This window comes from Schistocerca nitens, chromosome 7 (genome assembly GCF_023898315.1).
Source record: "Schistocerca nitens isolate TAMUIC-IGC-003100 chromosome 7, iqSchNite1.1, whole genome shotgun sequence".
Lineage (NCBI taxonomy): Eukaryota > Metazoa > Arthropoda > Insecta > Orthoptera > Acrididae > Schistocerca > Schistocerca nitens.
In genome coordinates, this window is record NC_064620.1 from 374,948,873 (window position 1) to 374,966,772 (window position 17,900).

Consider the following 17,900-nt stretch of genomic DNA (forward strand, 5'->3'; position numbering starts at 1 on the left):
ATAGAAGGATTTGTCCAAGAGAAATGATTTTAAATCATGATTTAAAATGTGGTTTGCTACTTTTCAGAAATTTTATATTGCTGGGGAAACGACTCTCTCTCTCTCTCTCTCTCTCTCTCTCTCTCTCTCTCTCTCTCTCTCCCCCTCCATATTTAACTCATTTCTGACTCACTGACAGCTTTAACAAAGGGTAATAAACGTCATGTTTCCCCCCTAGTGTTCTAGGTACATGAACATCTGTTCTTCTCAAATTGTGATGGATTGTTTTTGATGAATTTCTTTAGCTAATATATTTATCTTGATGGCACAGTTAAAATGCCTAGCTCCTTGAAGAGGTACCTTCATGACAACCATGGGTGAACACCATATATTACTTTTACTGCTCACTTATGTGCAGTCAATATTTTCTTTATAAGTGATAAGTTGCCCAGAAAATTATTCTATAATATGTTATTGAGTGAAAATAAGCAAAATGTGTCAGGAAGTTGATAAGTTTGTTTCAAGATTAGCAATTACACGAAGGGCAAAAGTAACTGAGCTTAATGGTTTAAGATGCCCAGTAAATGTTACTTTCAGTTCAAGTTTTCATCATTATGTACAAGTAAAAATTTGGAGCATTGTACCCTATTTACTGTTTCAGGCTCATGTGCTATCAGTGGTGTGACTCTTGTACAGAACTGAATGCAGTGTTTTTCTTAAAAATTTATGGAGGGTCCGTTTTCTGAGAACCACTTAATAATTCTTTGGAAAATATCGTTTACCAACTCTTCTGCTTCTTTCTCTCTAACTTTTTTTTTCTTTTTTAAGCACTAGTATCTTCTGCAAAAAGTAGCATTTTTGCTCGTTGGACATTAAGTGGAAAGTCATTCACATTTATACAGGGTGATTTTTTTCCCCAAAATGTACAAAACTCTAGTGATAGATAGATGAGAGGATATGGAACAGAAAAGGTCTAATGAATTTCTGTCCAGAATTGCATGGTTTCCATGCTAGAGACCATTTATTCAATCACACATTGATAGACTGCGGTCTACTAAGCTCCGTACCGTGCAGCCACAATTACGGTGTGTGTTGAAATGGTTTCCATCTGCCTCAATGCACGCGTGTATGCTCTGTAGCATGTTCTGTCTCGCACGTTCACATCGGCCAGCCTGTATCTGAACAGTGTCATAGGCAGCATGAATAGGCTGCTTCAGTGTCTCCACATCTGGAATGGGCTCTGGATACACAATACATAACCAGAAGTTCCACAAAACAGGGTCACCAATTTTCCCGGCCCACACCTTCTGGCTGCACCAACTGTGATGATTTGCTGTTATTATACCGTGGGGGTTCTGCATCGATCCCACAGATGACAAGTTGGAAGATACCATTCCATATAAGGTGGCCTCATCTGTGAATAGGATGGATGCCGCTAATCCCAGAATCATGTTTGTTTGGTGAAGAAAACGGTGATAAAACTGCTCCTGATGTGGAAAGGCTGTAGCTAGTAAGCCTCGCACACACTGTAAGTGATAAGGGTAGTAGCAATTGTCATGGAGAATCTTCCACACGGTCGTCTGGCTTACCCTGTTCTGGCAGGCCAACTGCTTGGTACAGACATGGCAGTCGCCTTCCACACTGTGAATCACCTTTTCCTCCAAGTCTGGTGTCCAAACATTTTGGGTACATCCTGCATGATTTCCTACTTCTGAAATGACACTGTCTCACACAAATGGCGAAACACTGTTGCAAACATTGAATGCTGTGGTTGTGTCGGTGGGGATAGGTTTCCTGATACAACCTTGCTGCTTGCTGCCCGTTGTCATTTACCTTTCTGCAAATGAACATCATTCGGCATGCTCTCGATTTGAATATGGAACCCTTGTGTACAATGCGGTGTCACATCCAGTACATGGTGAGTCAGCAGGAGAAGTGAATAGCACACATTACCCGTTGCTATGGCAGCAGAGAGTGCTAGGGCATGACATATGAGGAGTAGTACAACACTCTCGGAGGAAATCATGCATTCTATAACTGTGGTTGCAGGGTACAGCCCGTAGTAGACCACGGTCTCTGTAACAAAGCATGGTTGAGTGAATGGCCTCTAGCATGGGAACCATGCATTTCTGGACATAAGTTTATTAGGCCCTTTTTGTTCCATATCCTCTCATTGATCAGTCCTTGGAGTTCGCGCATGGTGGAAAAACTCCCCCTGCATAAAGAATCAAAGCAGACCCAAAATTGAGTCTTCCTCCCCCCCCCCCCCCACCACCACCCTTTAGGGTTGGGGGGGGCACCAAAAACCCTCCCCCACCCCCCTTCACACACACACACACACACACACACACACACACACTCTCTCTCTCTCTCTCTCTCTCTCTCTCTCTCTCTCTCTCTCTCTCTCTATCTTCCTGAAGATACTAAAATTTACTGCCTTTCTGACATTGTGTGAATTATTCAGCACAACCTATTGCATTCTGTTTGTTAAGTATGCGTCAGACCAACTGTTTATAAAATAATCAGTTTCATAAAACTTGAGTTTTTCTAAGAGAGTATGTATGATATATACACACACACATTAGAAAGATAAAAAAAAGTACCAACTGACAATGTATTACTACTTACAGCTGAATGAATTTATAAACCCTTCTGGAATTCAAAGTGTGATATTCCAGGTAAATTTTTTCCCCTTAAGTGAGTGACTACTCTCGATTACATTACTTTTTCGAATATTTTGGCAAATATGTCAGTAAGGAAATTAGACAAAAATTGTTTAAGTCTGTCTTGTCTTCTTTCTTATGAAGTGGTTCAGAATTCTGTTTGGAATTCCGTCAACCCTTCATGAGATTTTGGATTTTTAAAATCTCTATAATGGTATTAGTTTCCCCTAAAGGATGTTGATGCTACATGTTGTAGGTTCAAGTTTTGTGAAATGACATTTTGAATATATTGTCTTGCATCTTCAGCTGCACATTTGATCCTATATTTGTTGCTGTGTTGAGAAAGTGATTGTTAAAAAGTACTTGCAACTTACAAATTATCACTCACAAAATTGTAATTTGGTTTAATTGTTACGGAATGTTGTATAGTGACTGGTTGTTCTTTCTCCCATTTGACAATGTCCCATCTAGTTTTAATCTTATTATCTGGATTATTTATTTCAGCCAGGACATGCATTTTTCTGGACTTTTTAGTTAGTTTCCTTAAAATACTATAGGTGAGGTGTTTATTTTTTTATTTTTTTTTATTTTTTTTTATTTATAGCATCCAAGTAATGTCGGATCGTGACTTGACTTACTCTGCCCTTCACATAAATATCCTTCTTCCTCTTAAATCAGATTTTAGTTCCCTTAGTTATCAGTGGTTAACTTGGTTTTTTAATGGATCTTCTGGATACTTTTTAGGGAAGGAAATTTCAGATATTGATGCAAATTAACTATAAAATAAATCGGATTTGACTTAGCATCTCTGTATACATAAATCTCATTCCATACTGCCCCTTCTAGCTTATTCTTAAGACATTGTATCGTGTTGTCATTAATAAGCCTCGCTGCTGTATATGAACCTTCCTCATTGTTGTAAGGTGCCATATTGCTTATTTCCATCAATTGTGTATCATGATCAGATAGTCCATTAACAATTGGGTACACATTAATTGTTTCAGCCTGAGCTGTGTCTACAAAATGTTATCAGTCAGTGTCCTGCTATTTAGCTGCATGAGTTGGAAAACTGACTGATTGAAAACCCAAATAATAATTCTAGTTCATTTTTCCTGTCTGTGATGAATGGCAGCTAGCTCTAAATGTAGAAAAGTGCAAGTCAGTGTGGATGGGTAGGAGAAACAAACCCATAATATTCGAATACAGCATTAGTAGTGTCCTGCTTCACAGTCACGTGATTTAAATATCTGGGCGTAACATTGCAAATCACTGTGAAAGTGAATGAGCATATGAAGATTGTGGTAGGGAAGGCAAACGGTCAACTTTGGTTTATTGGAAGGAGACCATCTGTAGGATACTTGTGAGGCCTTTTCTTGAGTATTTCTTGAGTGCTAGGGATGCATACCAAGTCAGATTAATTCATGAAATAGAAGCAGTTTAGATGTGGGCTGCTAGAATTGTTACCTGTAGATTTGAAAAACATGGAAGTGTTATGGAGATGTTTTGTAAACTCAAACGGGAATCCCTGGAGATAAGGCGACATTCTTTTTAAGGAACTCTATTGAGAAAATTTAGAGAAACAGCATTTGAAGCAGACTTCAGAATGATTCTGCTGCTGCCAACAAACATTTCGTGTAAGGGTCACGAAGATAAGATATGAGAAATTAGGGCTTGTATGAAAGCATACAGACAGTTGCCTGCCCCTCACTCTTTTTGTGAGAGAACAGAACAGGAAAGGAAATGACTAATAGTGGTGCAGGGTACCTACCACCATACATCATATTGTGGCTTGTGGAGTATGTATGTAGATGTAGACATAAGACATGGTGAAAGTGGTGCCATTTTAATGCCCCACACCTTAGGTTTGCAATGTGTCAAATGCCGTGCCCTTCTTTTGAAGTGTTGCGTGAAGAAATTAGTAATGACCAGACTAGTGGACTAGCCATGGTATCACCTTGGTGATGTCCTGTGAGAAAACAGAATCAGTATTTCAAGAGTGTCATTGAGTAGCACGATATTAAACAAAGAAACAATGTCAAAGCTGGCCAGGACATCATTTGGTTCAAATTTTAGTCGGTAGACACTATGAATTTTGCAGATTCCTCCTATTTACACCTGCAAACAGAAAAGACACCTTGATTAATCAATTTGTATTCTGTGTGATCTTCTGTAAGATCCGCGGTTACCTATCCAAGTGTCGTTTGGTCTAGTGGGTCACTTATCTTGTGCTCATAATCTTTGGTGTTGTCTTCCTTACAGCAGTCGCTTTTCCGTTGTCTGCAGGCAGAACAAAGGACGTCTTATTGGCCTTCGAGCTCTTGATATATCATAACAGAATTATGCCCCTAGAATCCTATCATCAGTGTGTAACATGCCGTGTCTTTTAGTTACATATTATTATTCATATGTACACTCAGTTCTTAGCTATGATATTCTTTTCGGGGAACAAATGCACAAAATATGAACACAATTTTCAAACTCCAGAAGTCGAGCTCATTGTAAAGATCTGTTCAGAGCACTGGGGATTTTAACTGCACCATGTGAGTACATTTACCAGTCAGTTGTACACATCAAAAATAACATTGATAGTTACTACACAAACAGCTCTGTCCATGACCATGCAACAAGAGATAGACTCAACTTACATTTACCAGGAAAAAATAAACATAAAACTCAAAACAGCATTTTCTACCAAAAATAAAACTGTACAACAAATTATCAAAAGAGATTAAAGAAATTGCAAAAATACTTATTTAAAAAGACAGCTAAGAAGTATCTGTTATGCAATACATTTTATACATTGTAGGATTACTTAGCTAAAACTGAGTAGGGATTTGCTCTTCCCCCCCCCCCCCCCCCCCAAAGAAATACCTTACACTCAAGCTATGCATGGCACAATACTAACACCTCTTCCTCTTTCTGAGCTCAACATATCACTCATTATGGAGGGATGCTGACTCAGTTTTTCAGTCAATTATAACTGGGACATTTCCTGACTGGCTAAAATATGCAGATGTTAAGCCTCTATTCAAGAAGGGGGATAAAGAGATACTATCAAACTACAGACTGATTTCACTTTTGCCAGCATTCTCAAAAATTTTAGAAAAAGTAATGTACAGGCAGCTGCTCAACCATCTGACCACAAATAACATATTATCAAGAACACAGTTTGGATTTCTGAAGGGTTCTGATATCGAGAAGGCTATTTACACCTACAGTGAAAATGTACTTAATTCATTAAATAACAAATTACAAGCAGCAGGTATTTTCTGTAATTTGTCAAAGGCATTTGATTATGTGAACCACAACATCCTTTTAAGTAAATTAGAATTCTATGGTGTCACGGGCAGTGCTGCAAAATGGTTCAAGTCATACCTCACTAACAGGAAACAAAGGGTGTCAGTGCAAGGGACTAGTGAATTAAGTCATCAGTCATCATCAGAATGGGAAGAAATTACATGTGGTGTCCCACAAGGATCCATCTTAGGGCCATTGCTTTTTCTTGTGTACATTAATGATCTCTCATCAGTTACACTGCCAGAAGCAGAGTTCGTTTTGTTTGCAGATGACACAAGTATTGCAATAAATAGTATGTCAAGTGTAGTTCTAGAAAGATCTGCTAATGATATTTTCATGGATATTAATAAATGGTTTAAAGCCAACTCACTGACATTAAACTTCGAAAAGACTCACTATATGCAATTCAGAACCTGTAGGAGGTTTCCACCCAGCATATGCATAAAATACGAAGAAGAGCAGATAGAAGAGGTTGACAGTCTTAAATTCCTTGGATTACAACTTGATAATAAATTCAGTTGGGAAGAGCACACCACAGAACTGCAGAAACGCCTTAACAAATCTGTATTTGCAATTCGAGTGTTAGCAGACATAGGTGACATAAAAATGAAAAAGCTTGCATACTTTGCCTACTTTCATTCCATAATGTCATATGGTATAATATTTTGGGGTAACTCTTCAAGTCAAACAAAAGTTTTCCGAGTCCAAAAGCGTGTAATACGTATTATTTGTGGAGTAAATTCACGGACGTCCTGTAGAAACCTCTTCAAAGAACTGGGTATACTAACTACTGCCTCTCGGTATATTTACTCATTAATGAAATTTGTCCTAAATAATATATCTCTTTTTCCAACAAACAGCTCAGTTCATACATACAATACCAGGAACAAAAATGATCTGCACAAGGACTTAAAAGCACTTACTTTAGTTCAAAAAGGGGTCCACTACTCAGGATCACTCATCTTCAATAATTTGCCAGTAAACATAAAAAATTTAGTTACAAATAAAGATCAGTTTAAAAGGAGCCTGAAAGACTTACTAGTGGCCAACTCCTTCTAGTCCATTGACACATTTTTTAGTAGAAACAAATGATGTATTGTATATATTCATACCATTAGTATTGTAATTTCAGCTTTTTAAAAAAAAAAAAAAAAAAAAAAAAGAGAGAGAGAGAGAGAGACATGTTCCACATCCATGAGGATCTCCTCAGCACGGATCTATGGAACGAAAACTAATCTAATCTAATCTAAAGTTGTGGTGTGTGTGTGTGTGTGTGTGTGTGTGTGTGTGTGTGTGTGTGTGTGTGTGTGTGTGTGTGTACAGTGACTGATAGTGAGATATGAGTGATCAATGTGGCATTACATTATTTAATAAGTTATTTGCAACAAAAAAAAAAGTATTTTATACCAGGAGTAAATGTAATGGTTGTCTCTAACTGGAAGTCTCTAAATATATGTGTATACATATTAGCTTATTTTAAATTGATCTAAATTTGTAAATACTTTGACATGTCCTATATCCTTGTAAAAAGAGATCTGCAGATGAATAAAGCTGCTGCTGCTATCACCAACACCACCACCACCACCACCGCCACCACCACCACTACTCCTCTTTTCGTGTTGCAAGCTAGTGGTTTTGCTTGAGGCAGTATCCTGGTGATTTGAGTTCATACCTTTTCAACTTTTTCATAACGTAGGGTCTGGATGGTCACTTCAGAGTTAACAGTGCCTGCATAGGGATTAAGCATGGAGCAAAGTATAACACACGATCAGTTCGACTGACAACTGGGCACACAAAGGCAGAGTACAGTGTGAGGTGAAAGCTTGGACTGCGGGTGTTTGAATTGCTTTCAGAACTGCTGGGCCAGGCCTATTGCCACTGGGAAGTAAACACGTGAGCCACTGGCTCTGCCCATGCTACACTTAGCTCATACCCTCTGTGGCAGCTTTATATTCTATTCCACTACAATAACATGCCAGCTCTCGATGTCCAATGTTGAGGGTTTTAGAATAGTTCAGTTCCCTCCTTTTTGAAGGACACAGTTCCTCTGAGGTCAGTGGCCATTCTCTTAGGTCGACAACTGTGCGTGATGTTTGGAATTAACTTGTCATTCTACTTTCCACAGCTTTTAGTGCAGTGTTAAGAGTTCATTCAGCATGTTCCTGTGGATGATGCTGTCGATCTCATCCCAGTCTTCTTGATGAGTGCTACCACTGGTTTGATATAAAATGTCCAAAAGTTGCTCATCAATTTATGCCAACTTGCTCTGTGTTTCACGATTTCACTCATGAAGAAAAGCTTATTGCAGCAAGTCATAGATACAATGCACTAAGATGGTGGTGAACAGGTGTCCACATTTCAGGAACTTACGTGTGGTCCCTTTGTCCTGACACTGTGATCTTGAACTCTCCTCCCTGTAGAGGCATTTAGGATTACAAGAAATGATGCTAATGGTTTTCATAAATTACTTGCATATCACAAACTGATTACATAGGCATGAAAGTTACGATTTCTTGAAGGAAAAAAAAGTTGTCTTAATAAATTAAGTGTACATTGTGACCAAAAGAGAGGTGTTGATCTAGTTTGTCGTATCAGTTCTCTTGACCAATATATTGTGTACACAAAGATATAAACATAGTTTAATCATAACAGAGCTGTCCGGTTACTTGAAATATCCATGCAAAGAAAAATTTTTTACTGAAAGTAAAATTTAGAGAGAAAGGTGGAAAAAAAAACTTTATACCATTCTATTCCTGCTTAAAACTCCTTTGAAAATTGAATAGGCGCAAAACTAATTGCATAATAACAGTAATGAAACTGAAGCTTCATCTTTGAGTGAATATGATAAAAGTGTTGCACTATGTTTAACTGCACAATCTGTGTTTTTACCATTATTTTAAATAGTTTTTTTCTCTCTTCTAGGACATTCTCAGATGTCGTGTCTTAACTTCTGGTATCTTTGAAACAAGATTTCAAGTGGATAAAGTCAATTTCCAGTAAGTTAATCACACTGTTTGGTATTAAGTGTATTTAGGAGGAAAAAATTATTAAATTATTTTTTCGTGTGTTAAAATCAAATTTGTTGATGAATATAATTAAAGTTGTCTTGTAACAGTTCATTTCATGTATTGGAAATGAAATTGAACGTTTCACAAACAAGAAAAGAATTTTCAAAGTACTGTTTGTCGATATCGGGTAGTTCTCTGTACTGCTGAAAATTTGTATCCCAGAAGTTAAATTTTAATGAATCGTCATTAATATTTGTTAATGCTAATAAAGTGAATTTGATGAAACATAAACTTGCCAGCAATTTTTTGTTACTTTTAAGGAACTACGTAATTTAAACAGAACATAAGGTCAATAATGTCGTATTTGCTGCGTAGACTCTGCTTGCTTGTTGCATTTTTGGAAATCAACTTAGGAGTACAGCTGCCAGAATTCCTGAATCTGTTATTTGCATTGCAGGGAATGGTGCTAATATGATAAACACATGGTGTTTGTCCTTCCACATAGCATGTGTACTGATTGGAGTTACTTTGTGGTAAATTAATTGTATCCTCTAGATACAGGAACAGTTGTAAGCATTATTATAATTGCTAAATCTCAAATTAGCATTGTGTTTCATTGAGGCTGAAAGTTAACAGTATTTCAGTTCTATTTTTTTGTTTGTTTTATTTTTTTACATTTATTTAAGCAATGTGTATTAATGACAAACATTTTATTATTACAGTATGTTCGATGTTGGAGGACAGAGAGACGAAAGGCGGAAGTGGATACAGTGTTTCAATGATGTTACCGCAATCATATTTGTTACTGCATGCAGCAGTTACAACATGGTACTGCGTGAAGATCCTACCCAGAACAGGTTGCGCGAGAGCCTTGACCTGTTCAAAAGCATTTGGAACAACCGGTGAGAGCTTTGGCTGAATGTCTACCTGTTATGATTATTTTCTTACCAGTGGAGCATTAGATTGTCATTATACAGGATTATTCTAAATGATGGACCAATTTTCAAAACTTTGTATTTATTCAAGTACAAATCGAAAATGAACAAGCTTTATACCAATTAAAAAAAAATGAAGTTTCAAAACTTCTTTAAAATGTTTGATATCAATTAAATACATTTTATAATTTGAAATGAATTAGTTTTTAATAATTATTTAATAATTGGGAACTTGACCAATGTTATAAATGTTCAGTGTGGCCACCGTTGGCTGCATGACAAAAATCAGCGCAGTACACAAACTCGTCCCACACATGTGAAAGCGTATCTGCTGTTACTGAGTGCACAGCAGCAGTGATCCAGTTCCGCAGATCGTTCAGAGTGGTTGTTAGAGGCAGAACGTAAACAGCTGCCTTCACATAACCCTATAAGAAGTAGTCACAGGACGTGAGATCAGAAGATCTTGGTGCCCAGAAGTGTGGCACCAGGTCGTCAGGTCCCCCGCGACCAGTCCAGCTCTGAGGAAGGGAGTAATTCAAAAAACCTCGTACATGACAGTGCCAATAGGGCGGAGTTCCGTCTTGTTGGAAAATGAAGTCGTGGAAACCTTTCATAACTTGAGGGAACAGCCACTGTTCCAACACGTCCAGGTATGTGATTCCCGTTACAGTTCCTTCCCCCAAAGAAAAATGATCCACAAATCTTATAACGGGATATGGCACAGAACACGTTGATCTTTGATGAGTCTCCTTTGTGTTGCAATGGTGAATGTGGTTTTTCCAAAACCCATATGGAAACATTGTGTCTGTTGACTTTTCCACTAAGGTGGAACGTTGCTTCATCACTAAAAATTACACACTGTAGAAGTGTGTCATCCTCCATCTTTGCTAGTACATAACCACAAAATGTGAGACGCTTCTCTTTGTCATTGAGATTGAGAGCCTGCACAAGTTGTAATCAGTAGGGCTTGTACAGTAAACGCCATCTCAGAACTTTCCATACAGTTGCTTGAGGTATTCAAAGTTCTCAACTGGCTCTATTGGTAGGCTTACTGCGGCTGCGCACAAAATTTTCTTGAATCCATCGGACATCATCCTCTGACATATGTGGTCGGCCTCTGCTGTTTCCTTTGCAGACACTCCCAGTCAGTTTAAATTGCTTAAACCAATGTCTAATGCTTTTGTGAGTAGGTGGTAGAATATCGAATTAGGTACGAAATGCGCACTGCACTGCAATTTGCGATTCACTTTTCGTGAGCTCAAGAATGCAGAAAACCTTGTGCTCCACAGTTGCCATCTCACTCATAACTGAACGTGAAACAGTATGATGGCCCTATTCCACACGAACTCTTCTGAAACCATCACCGCCCGCCCGCTGCTGCCGCTGCCTGCCAAAAACTTGGAAACTTCCTCTTTTCATTGGTATGAAGCTTGTTCATTTTGGATTTGTACTTGAATGCATACGAATTTTTGAAAATAGGTCCATCATTTAGAATAACCCTGTATTTATTATATTACATTATACATTGCAGACATTTGAAGCAGTTGTTAATGTTCAGTATATGAAGTATTTCACAAGAAGTTTGAGTTATTAGTTTTCTGTTAAATATGTGTAATTTTCAAACACTTTGGAGACTGGCCACTGAGAAGAATGTCGTGCCTAGAAAACAAGCTGTTTACGCCTTTATTTCAAGCGTAACTTACACATGTGTAATGGGTACGTCTTTATTCATAAAGAGTAATACATTGAATAAGACCAAGCTTCAAGATTTATTTTTCATATTTAGTATAGTTTTTCATAGATTACAAGTTTTAAAATAATAGTGACAGAAAGTATAATTATCCTTTTAAAAAATTAAAAAAAGGAGCGTACGGGGTGAGTTATTGAGCAATTTTGTCCTCTTTAGCTTCCAAAATTTCTTACTCGCTCAACAAATGTGAGACATAGTTTTTATCTTATAGCATTATGCATCGTTGCTTATACCTGTCCATTTATAAGACGGTTTTATCTTTATGTGATACACTGTAGTTTTAATTACTTGTCTTTACCTTAACTAGCTATGTAAGCGAAGCACAAAATATGGTTTACATTCTCCATGGTATTACTTGTTTGCAGCGTAGTCCACTTTCTCTCCACTAAAGATCATAGAGTTGGACAAGCTGCCTATGGAGATGGGGCAGTTCATATTTTTTGTGAGTGGGTAGTTGTCCAAAAAGGGTTCCAAATTCCTTGTAAATAGAATGAAAAAAATCGTAAAAGGATACTATTTATGGATAAAACTACAATAAAATTGAAACTATTCTTAAATTATTTTTTATTTAATCAATTTCTATTGGATAGGAAAAAAAATCACTTGCACAATGCAAAAGCTGTGCTGCTCTTTGCATTCTGCAAAATAAATGTATTTAACAAATCATCTTAATCTAGTATGTCGGTAACGTCATGGTAAACATGCAAAATAGTGATATGATTGAGTCAGTCTTGCAATTTTACTGATCATAAATAAATTTTGAATCAGTTGTAAAAAGAAAAACTTTGTTCACTGGAATGGGATAATCCATGAATCGCAATCCTCACAACATCCCTCTAGTCCGTGGTCTGCTTATTTTCTCTCTTTAGAAGTAGCAAAAGCATGTCTCTATTGCTTAATAATCTCTCACCATGAAAATAATTTTTGTAAAATTTTAAAATTTCGTCGAGAGCTGCATGATGTAAATTTTTCCAACGATTTAAAAAAAAAATCTTGCAGAATCATTGTCAAATAGACTCTTGAGTGATACAATCAGTTGATCAAAAACTTCAAAATTTGATTTTCTGAAAAATTCGTTAGGTGTTTTGAATTTAATATTTTTCATTATTACCGTGATCGAGATGTTTTGGAGTTTTGTGCTGATGCAGAAGCGGAGCTTCATCAACGTCATAGAGGTCAGCAACTGCTTGAATACTTCAACCCCAAAATTTCCTCAGACTTGAAATCACAAGAGACACTTAACATATCAGGAATAGCTTCTATTTTTCCATAATATTTGATAAATTAGACTTCGGTGATTCTGTGTTTAAACATTTTACTCACAGGGGGACATTCTGGTCTGAGAAATTCAGTTCGGGATGAGACTTCACAGGTTGGTAGTATACCTCAAGAGTGTCGACTCATAAAAGTTGTAAAACGCACTACCCAGAAAATTTCAAGAAAAAGGGCTCTAAAGTTTTAAGCGTAACTTATACGCACCTCATATACGGTCAGAGGTAGCATTGCAGCAAACGGGTGAAATAGCTCAGTCAGTAGCATGCTGGAATGTTTTACGGCCAATGTGGGTTCAATTCCACCTGCAGGCTTGATTTTATTGTTTTCTTAATTTAAAAAAATTATAACAATATTTAAGTAAAGTTAATGACCTGAAGTGTTATCAGTTAAGTCACAAGTAATTTTATTTTGTTTATGAATTGGATGTCGCAGGCTGCTTGAAATGTGAATGACATTCATCAATACTTTCTTTTTAAAAAGCTGAATAATTTCAAATGCATTTTTAATGGAGATAAATTAAAGCATTAATTACTGCCATTACAATATGATTATAAATATTCATTGTAAATTAGAGGAACATGCTTCTTCTTGGAAAAGCAGAGTATAGCTGTTGTCCTATTGTATGTACAAACTGGCAGACGTTTAGGAAGTGTCAAGGCCCACACGGAACTAATCAAGCAGTGGGCCTTATCTGCTACAGTGCCAGTTCATTTCTGACTTTCCCAGAGATTGGAGCATTCTGTGTTGCAAAATATTACCAGAATTTTTACAATATTGTGAATTAAAAATGTCTATCAATGAAGACATAGTGAAAGTATCAGAAGTTGCAGATTCATTATACACTGAAGTGTCAAAGGTGATGTTAAAACATGTGCAGGCTGCAAATAATTTGATTGCATTGGAATCTTCAATGACAGTTTCTCATGAAACACTGTTTATGGGTGAAGAAATTTTACATACTATGGACATGTTGGCTAAAAAGATACCTGTGACTGATGATGAACTTCCTCACGAAAATGAAGGTTAGCCTTTCAATAAGTACGAAGACCACAGCTCATAGGACCATTATGAACCAGATGAAAATAAGGCAAGGGAAGCAGTCTGTCTTTCTTTTGATTACAAACTTAAAGTTCTTAACAACACACTCACACCATGTGGAAACTACAAACATTACAAAAAGAAAAAGGATGCAGCCAGTTAAGAAAGAAGAAGGAATATTGATCCCAATGGGACAAAGAAATAAAAAAAAGGAGGAATCAATTTGATAAGTATGAAGCAGTCAGTTCCTGGACGTGTTGTTCAAATGTGTGTGAAATCTTATGGGACTTAACTGCTAAGGTCGTCAGTCCCTAAGCTTACACACTACTTAACCTAAATTATCCTAAGGACAAACACACACACCCACGCCTGAGGGAGGACTCGAACCTCCACCAAAACTAGCCACACAGTCCACGACTGCAGCGCCTTAGACCGCTCGGCTATTCCCGCGCAGCTCCTGGACGTGTGATCATTTTGTTGAAACCAGAGAAAATTATCAGCAAGTGACTACACAGAGTTTGCAACAGTGTGCTTTAGCAGCAGCGTAACAGTTTACAGATTTTAAATTTCAAGCTTCTGACAGTTGGTTTCGTAGATTCAAAAATAAGTGCGTAATTTGTCAGCGAAAAGTGACAAGATTTGTTTCAAGAACAGAAACAGCGACTGTGGAAGAAACCTTGGTTGCTGCACACACTTTTCAAACCCAGAAGTTAAAATTGATAATGTATTTCAACAAAGATTTTGTTATCGACACTGACCAGACAGTTATTTATTCCAGGGTATTTAAAAATTCATTTTGCTCTCTATTTTTACTATTCTCTGACAAAATGCTTCCATTTCGGTCGATTTTTCTTTCCAGGGTGTCAGTATCGGTTGGTGTATGGTAGGACTCTGGCTACCAAAGGAAGCAAAACTATATTCGTTAAAAGACATGACATGAATAAAGTGACTCATACATATATTGCTCAATATTCTCTCTCTCTGTCTGGAAACATCCTAGCTCAAGTGTGTGTTTGTATGCAAGAGGCAGCTGATAACTTTGGTCCCAGAGTTCAAAAAACAGTAAAAGAATATGAACAAAATTACAAAAACATAATAAGGTCCTCAAAATCTGGGAAGCTAATGGCAGGTCTGTATACTGACATTCTCAACCAGTGTTTGAAGTGGGGTCAAGAACGGTTTCTTGTAATTACTAACTCTTGCGGTGGACAACAAAGCCTGAATTATATGACAAAATCATTCAGTATGATGAGAAATCACTGACATGTACAGTTAAAGTGATTCCTCCAAAATGTACTCCTATTGTTCATCCAAGTGACGTTATTAAAATAGACAAGTCAAAAATCTGAGGAAGCATACACAAAATTGCACTCAACTTATTGAAAATAATAGAGAAATAAATTCTCATGAAGTGTGTATGAAAATAACAATCAATAATCCATTAACAGCTGTCATTGCCAGTTTTTGAGGAAATGATCAGATATACCTGGTTATGCTTCCAGGCTTTCTGATGAAAAAGAAGCTATCAGAAATGTCAACAAAGTATGTTTTGTAGGAGATCTTTTAAAAGTAGTGTTGTTCCTGTAAACAATCATCCTTCATAAATTGTGCAAGTTGCCAAAATATTTTTTTGTTTTCAATGTTTATGTAATTGAAACTCCACCCAGAATTTTATGACAGTGGCAATTGATTTACTTCCATTAAAAATGCATTTGGAATTATTTGTTAATACTTTGGGTCATTAACTTCATTTTACAATTGTTACAATTTTTAAAGTAATTAAAAAAAAACAATGAAACCATACTGACAGGTAGGTAGGATCAAACCCAGATCGGTCGCATGACTGTCGGGCACACAACTGACTGAGCGACTTTACTTATATGCTGCTTTGCTACTTATGATCCATATGTGAGATTCGTATGAGCTACATTTAAAATTCTAGAGCACTTTTTTTCCAGAATTTTCTGATTGGTGCACTTTAAAAGACTTCCATGAGTGGATACCTTTGAGATATATTACTAATCTGCAAAGGGTCATCTCAAACTGAGTTCTCGAAAAATAACAATCAATAATCAATCATCAGCTGTCATTGCCAGTTTTTAAGGAAATGATCAGATATGCCTTGTTATGGCCGATATCACACTGTCAGTTACCGTGTCAATAGAACGGCCATACCAAAATTGAAACACTTTTTTAATTTCACCTTACAGCCATCCCATCTGTAAAATAGAAGTATATATAAATATAAACATAAACCATCAACAACAATTGAACCGTTTTTAATCCTATATGAACCTTGTTGGTCAATAGGTGATACAGAAGGTAACATTTCTCAGTTTCTTTCTCAGTTTTAATCTGCCACTCTTTGAATGGAGCACAGTGCTTCAGTGAGTTTTGTACATAATTTATTAAATATTTCATTATTTGAATAAATTTTGTTGATGGTGAAATTTTTTTCAGTTGCATCCTACCTTGACAAGATTATGAACGTTATATAGTGCACAAACAGTGCTAGAGGATCTTAATTGTGTATTTCTAACTGCAATCCTTAGACTTTCTCCAGAAACATTTCAAACCATGTCATAATACTGGTCTCTGAATTTAGATAGTGGTAATTTGTCCAGTGCTAGAACGTCTTAGACAAGATCAAACAAGGCTTCCATTCAAATAGTACCTGTTGAGTAATAGCCGATAAAATACTCATTCACTGTTAAATCTAGAAGCGAAAGTGAGGCAAACAGAGACTTGTTTGGTTTGGGATAAGTCACAAGTTTTATCCAGTAATATTGAAAGGTATTGAGCAGTTTTTATGTTGCCCTTATTTCCTGACAGAACTATAGTTGCAATCAGCTCAAGAACTTCATTTTGATGTTTGTGGTGAATCCATTCGTAACCATCTCTCTGTAAAAAATATTTTAATTCTATTGAATGTTCTGGGCAAGCCGTTAAAATGTCTCAAAGTTGCAATTTCCATCACTCTTGGATTTTCATTTTGGGAGACCTTGTCTAACTTTTAATGCACTGAATATTTCTGTAACGTGGTTTGATTACCCATCATGTGTTTCAACTGAAATGACAAAATCGACTGAGTGATGTTAGTAGCTTCAACATTTTATTAATACTTTGGTGCAATTAATATGAAAAGAACTTGTTACATGGATCCTTATCAATTTTCTCCATAGTACCAATTTGAAAATTCACCTTAACCCTGTGGCGCATAGTGTCCACTACAGTGGATAGCTGTTAATGGTCGCTTCTTTGACATTTTCAGTCAGTCCTGAGGCTACAAATGCACACAGTTCACTGCAGTGGTGTTGTGTCCTGCATGCATTTACAGTCTCATGACTGATTGAAAACGCCAGAGAACTGACCATTAAAAGTTGTCCACTGCAGTGAAATTCATACTCCACAGGGTTAAACTCAAGCTTCTCTCAATTTCATGGCCTGCATGTCGAAAGCCACTATTAACTTTCACTCTCACACTTCAGCACATATTCAAAGAATTGCTTTATTATCTTTGTTGAGTTGAAGCTATGGATTATGCTCCATCCAGTTTTTAAAAACTGAAAGCACTGGAGAGTTCTTTGCAGCTGACATAAAAATCTATAATATATTTTTATGTTAAACAAGAAACGTGTAAAAAAATCAATGCATAAAAATGTTACCATTCAAATGGCACATATGTTCTGTATTACGATGCATTTTCCATTTATATTTCTGGTATGTAATATATTCCAATAGCTCTTAGTTATGCTTATCAAAGTAGCACACTCCTCCTTTAAATCGCTGTTATGCTTCTTGTAAACTGCTGAAATTCAAACAGTGTACATGCTTTGATGTGTAAGATCATAACAGTACACACTTTTATTTACAGTGTAGTTCTTAACATTCTGTAAAGAAGAATAGTATTTACACTATTGACAAATGTTTCTAAATTAAGGAGGAAGAAAGTTGA

At 36.7% G+C, this 17,900-nt stretch overlaps 1 protein-coding gene across 1 annotated transcript in view; it reads left to right on the plus strand.

Moving 5' to 3' along the window:
- LOC126194806 (guanine nucleotide-binding protein G(s) subunit alpha) overlaps positions 1-17,900 on the plus strand; it is a 412,531-nt gene that overhangs the window by 338,482 nt on the left and 56,149 nt on the right. Inside the window, exons 7-8 of the mRNA XM_049933120.1 lie at positions 8,862-8,935; positions 9,670-9,849. Of these exons, the coding sequence (XP_049789077.1) occupies positions 8,862-8,935; positions 9,670-9,849 (254 nt within the window). The remainder of the gene's footprint in view (positions 1-8,861; positions 8,936-9,669; positions 9,850-17,900) is intronic.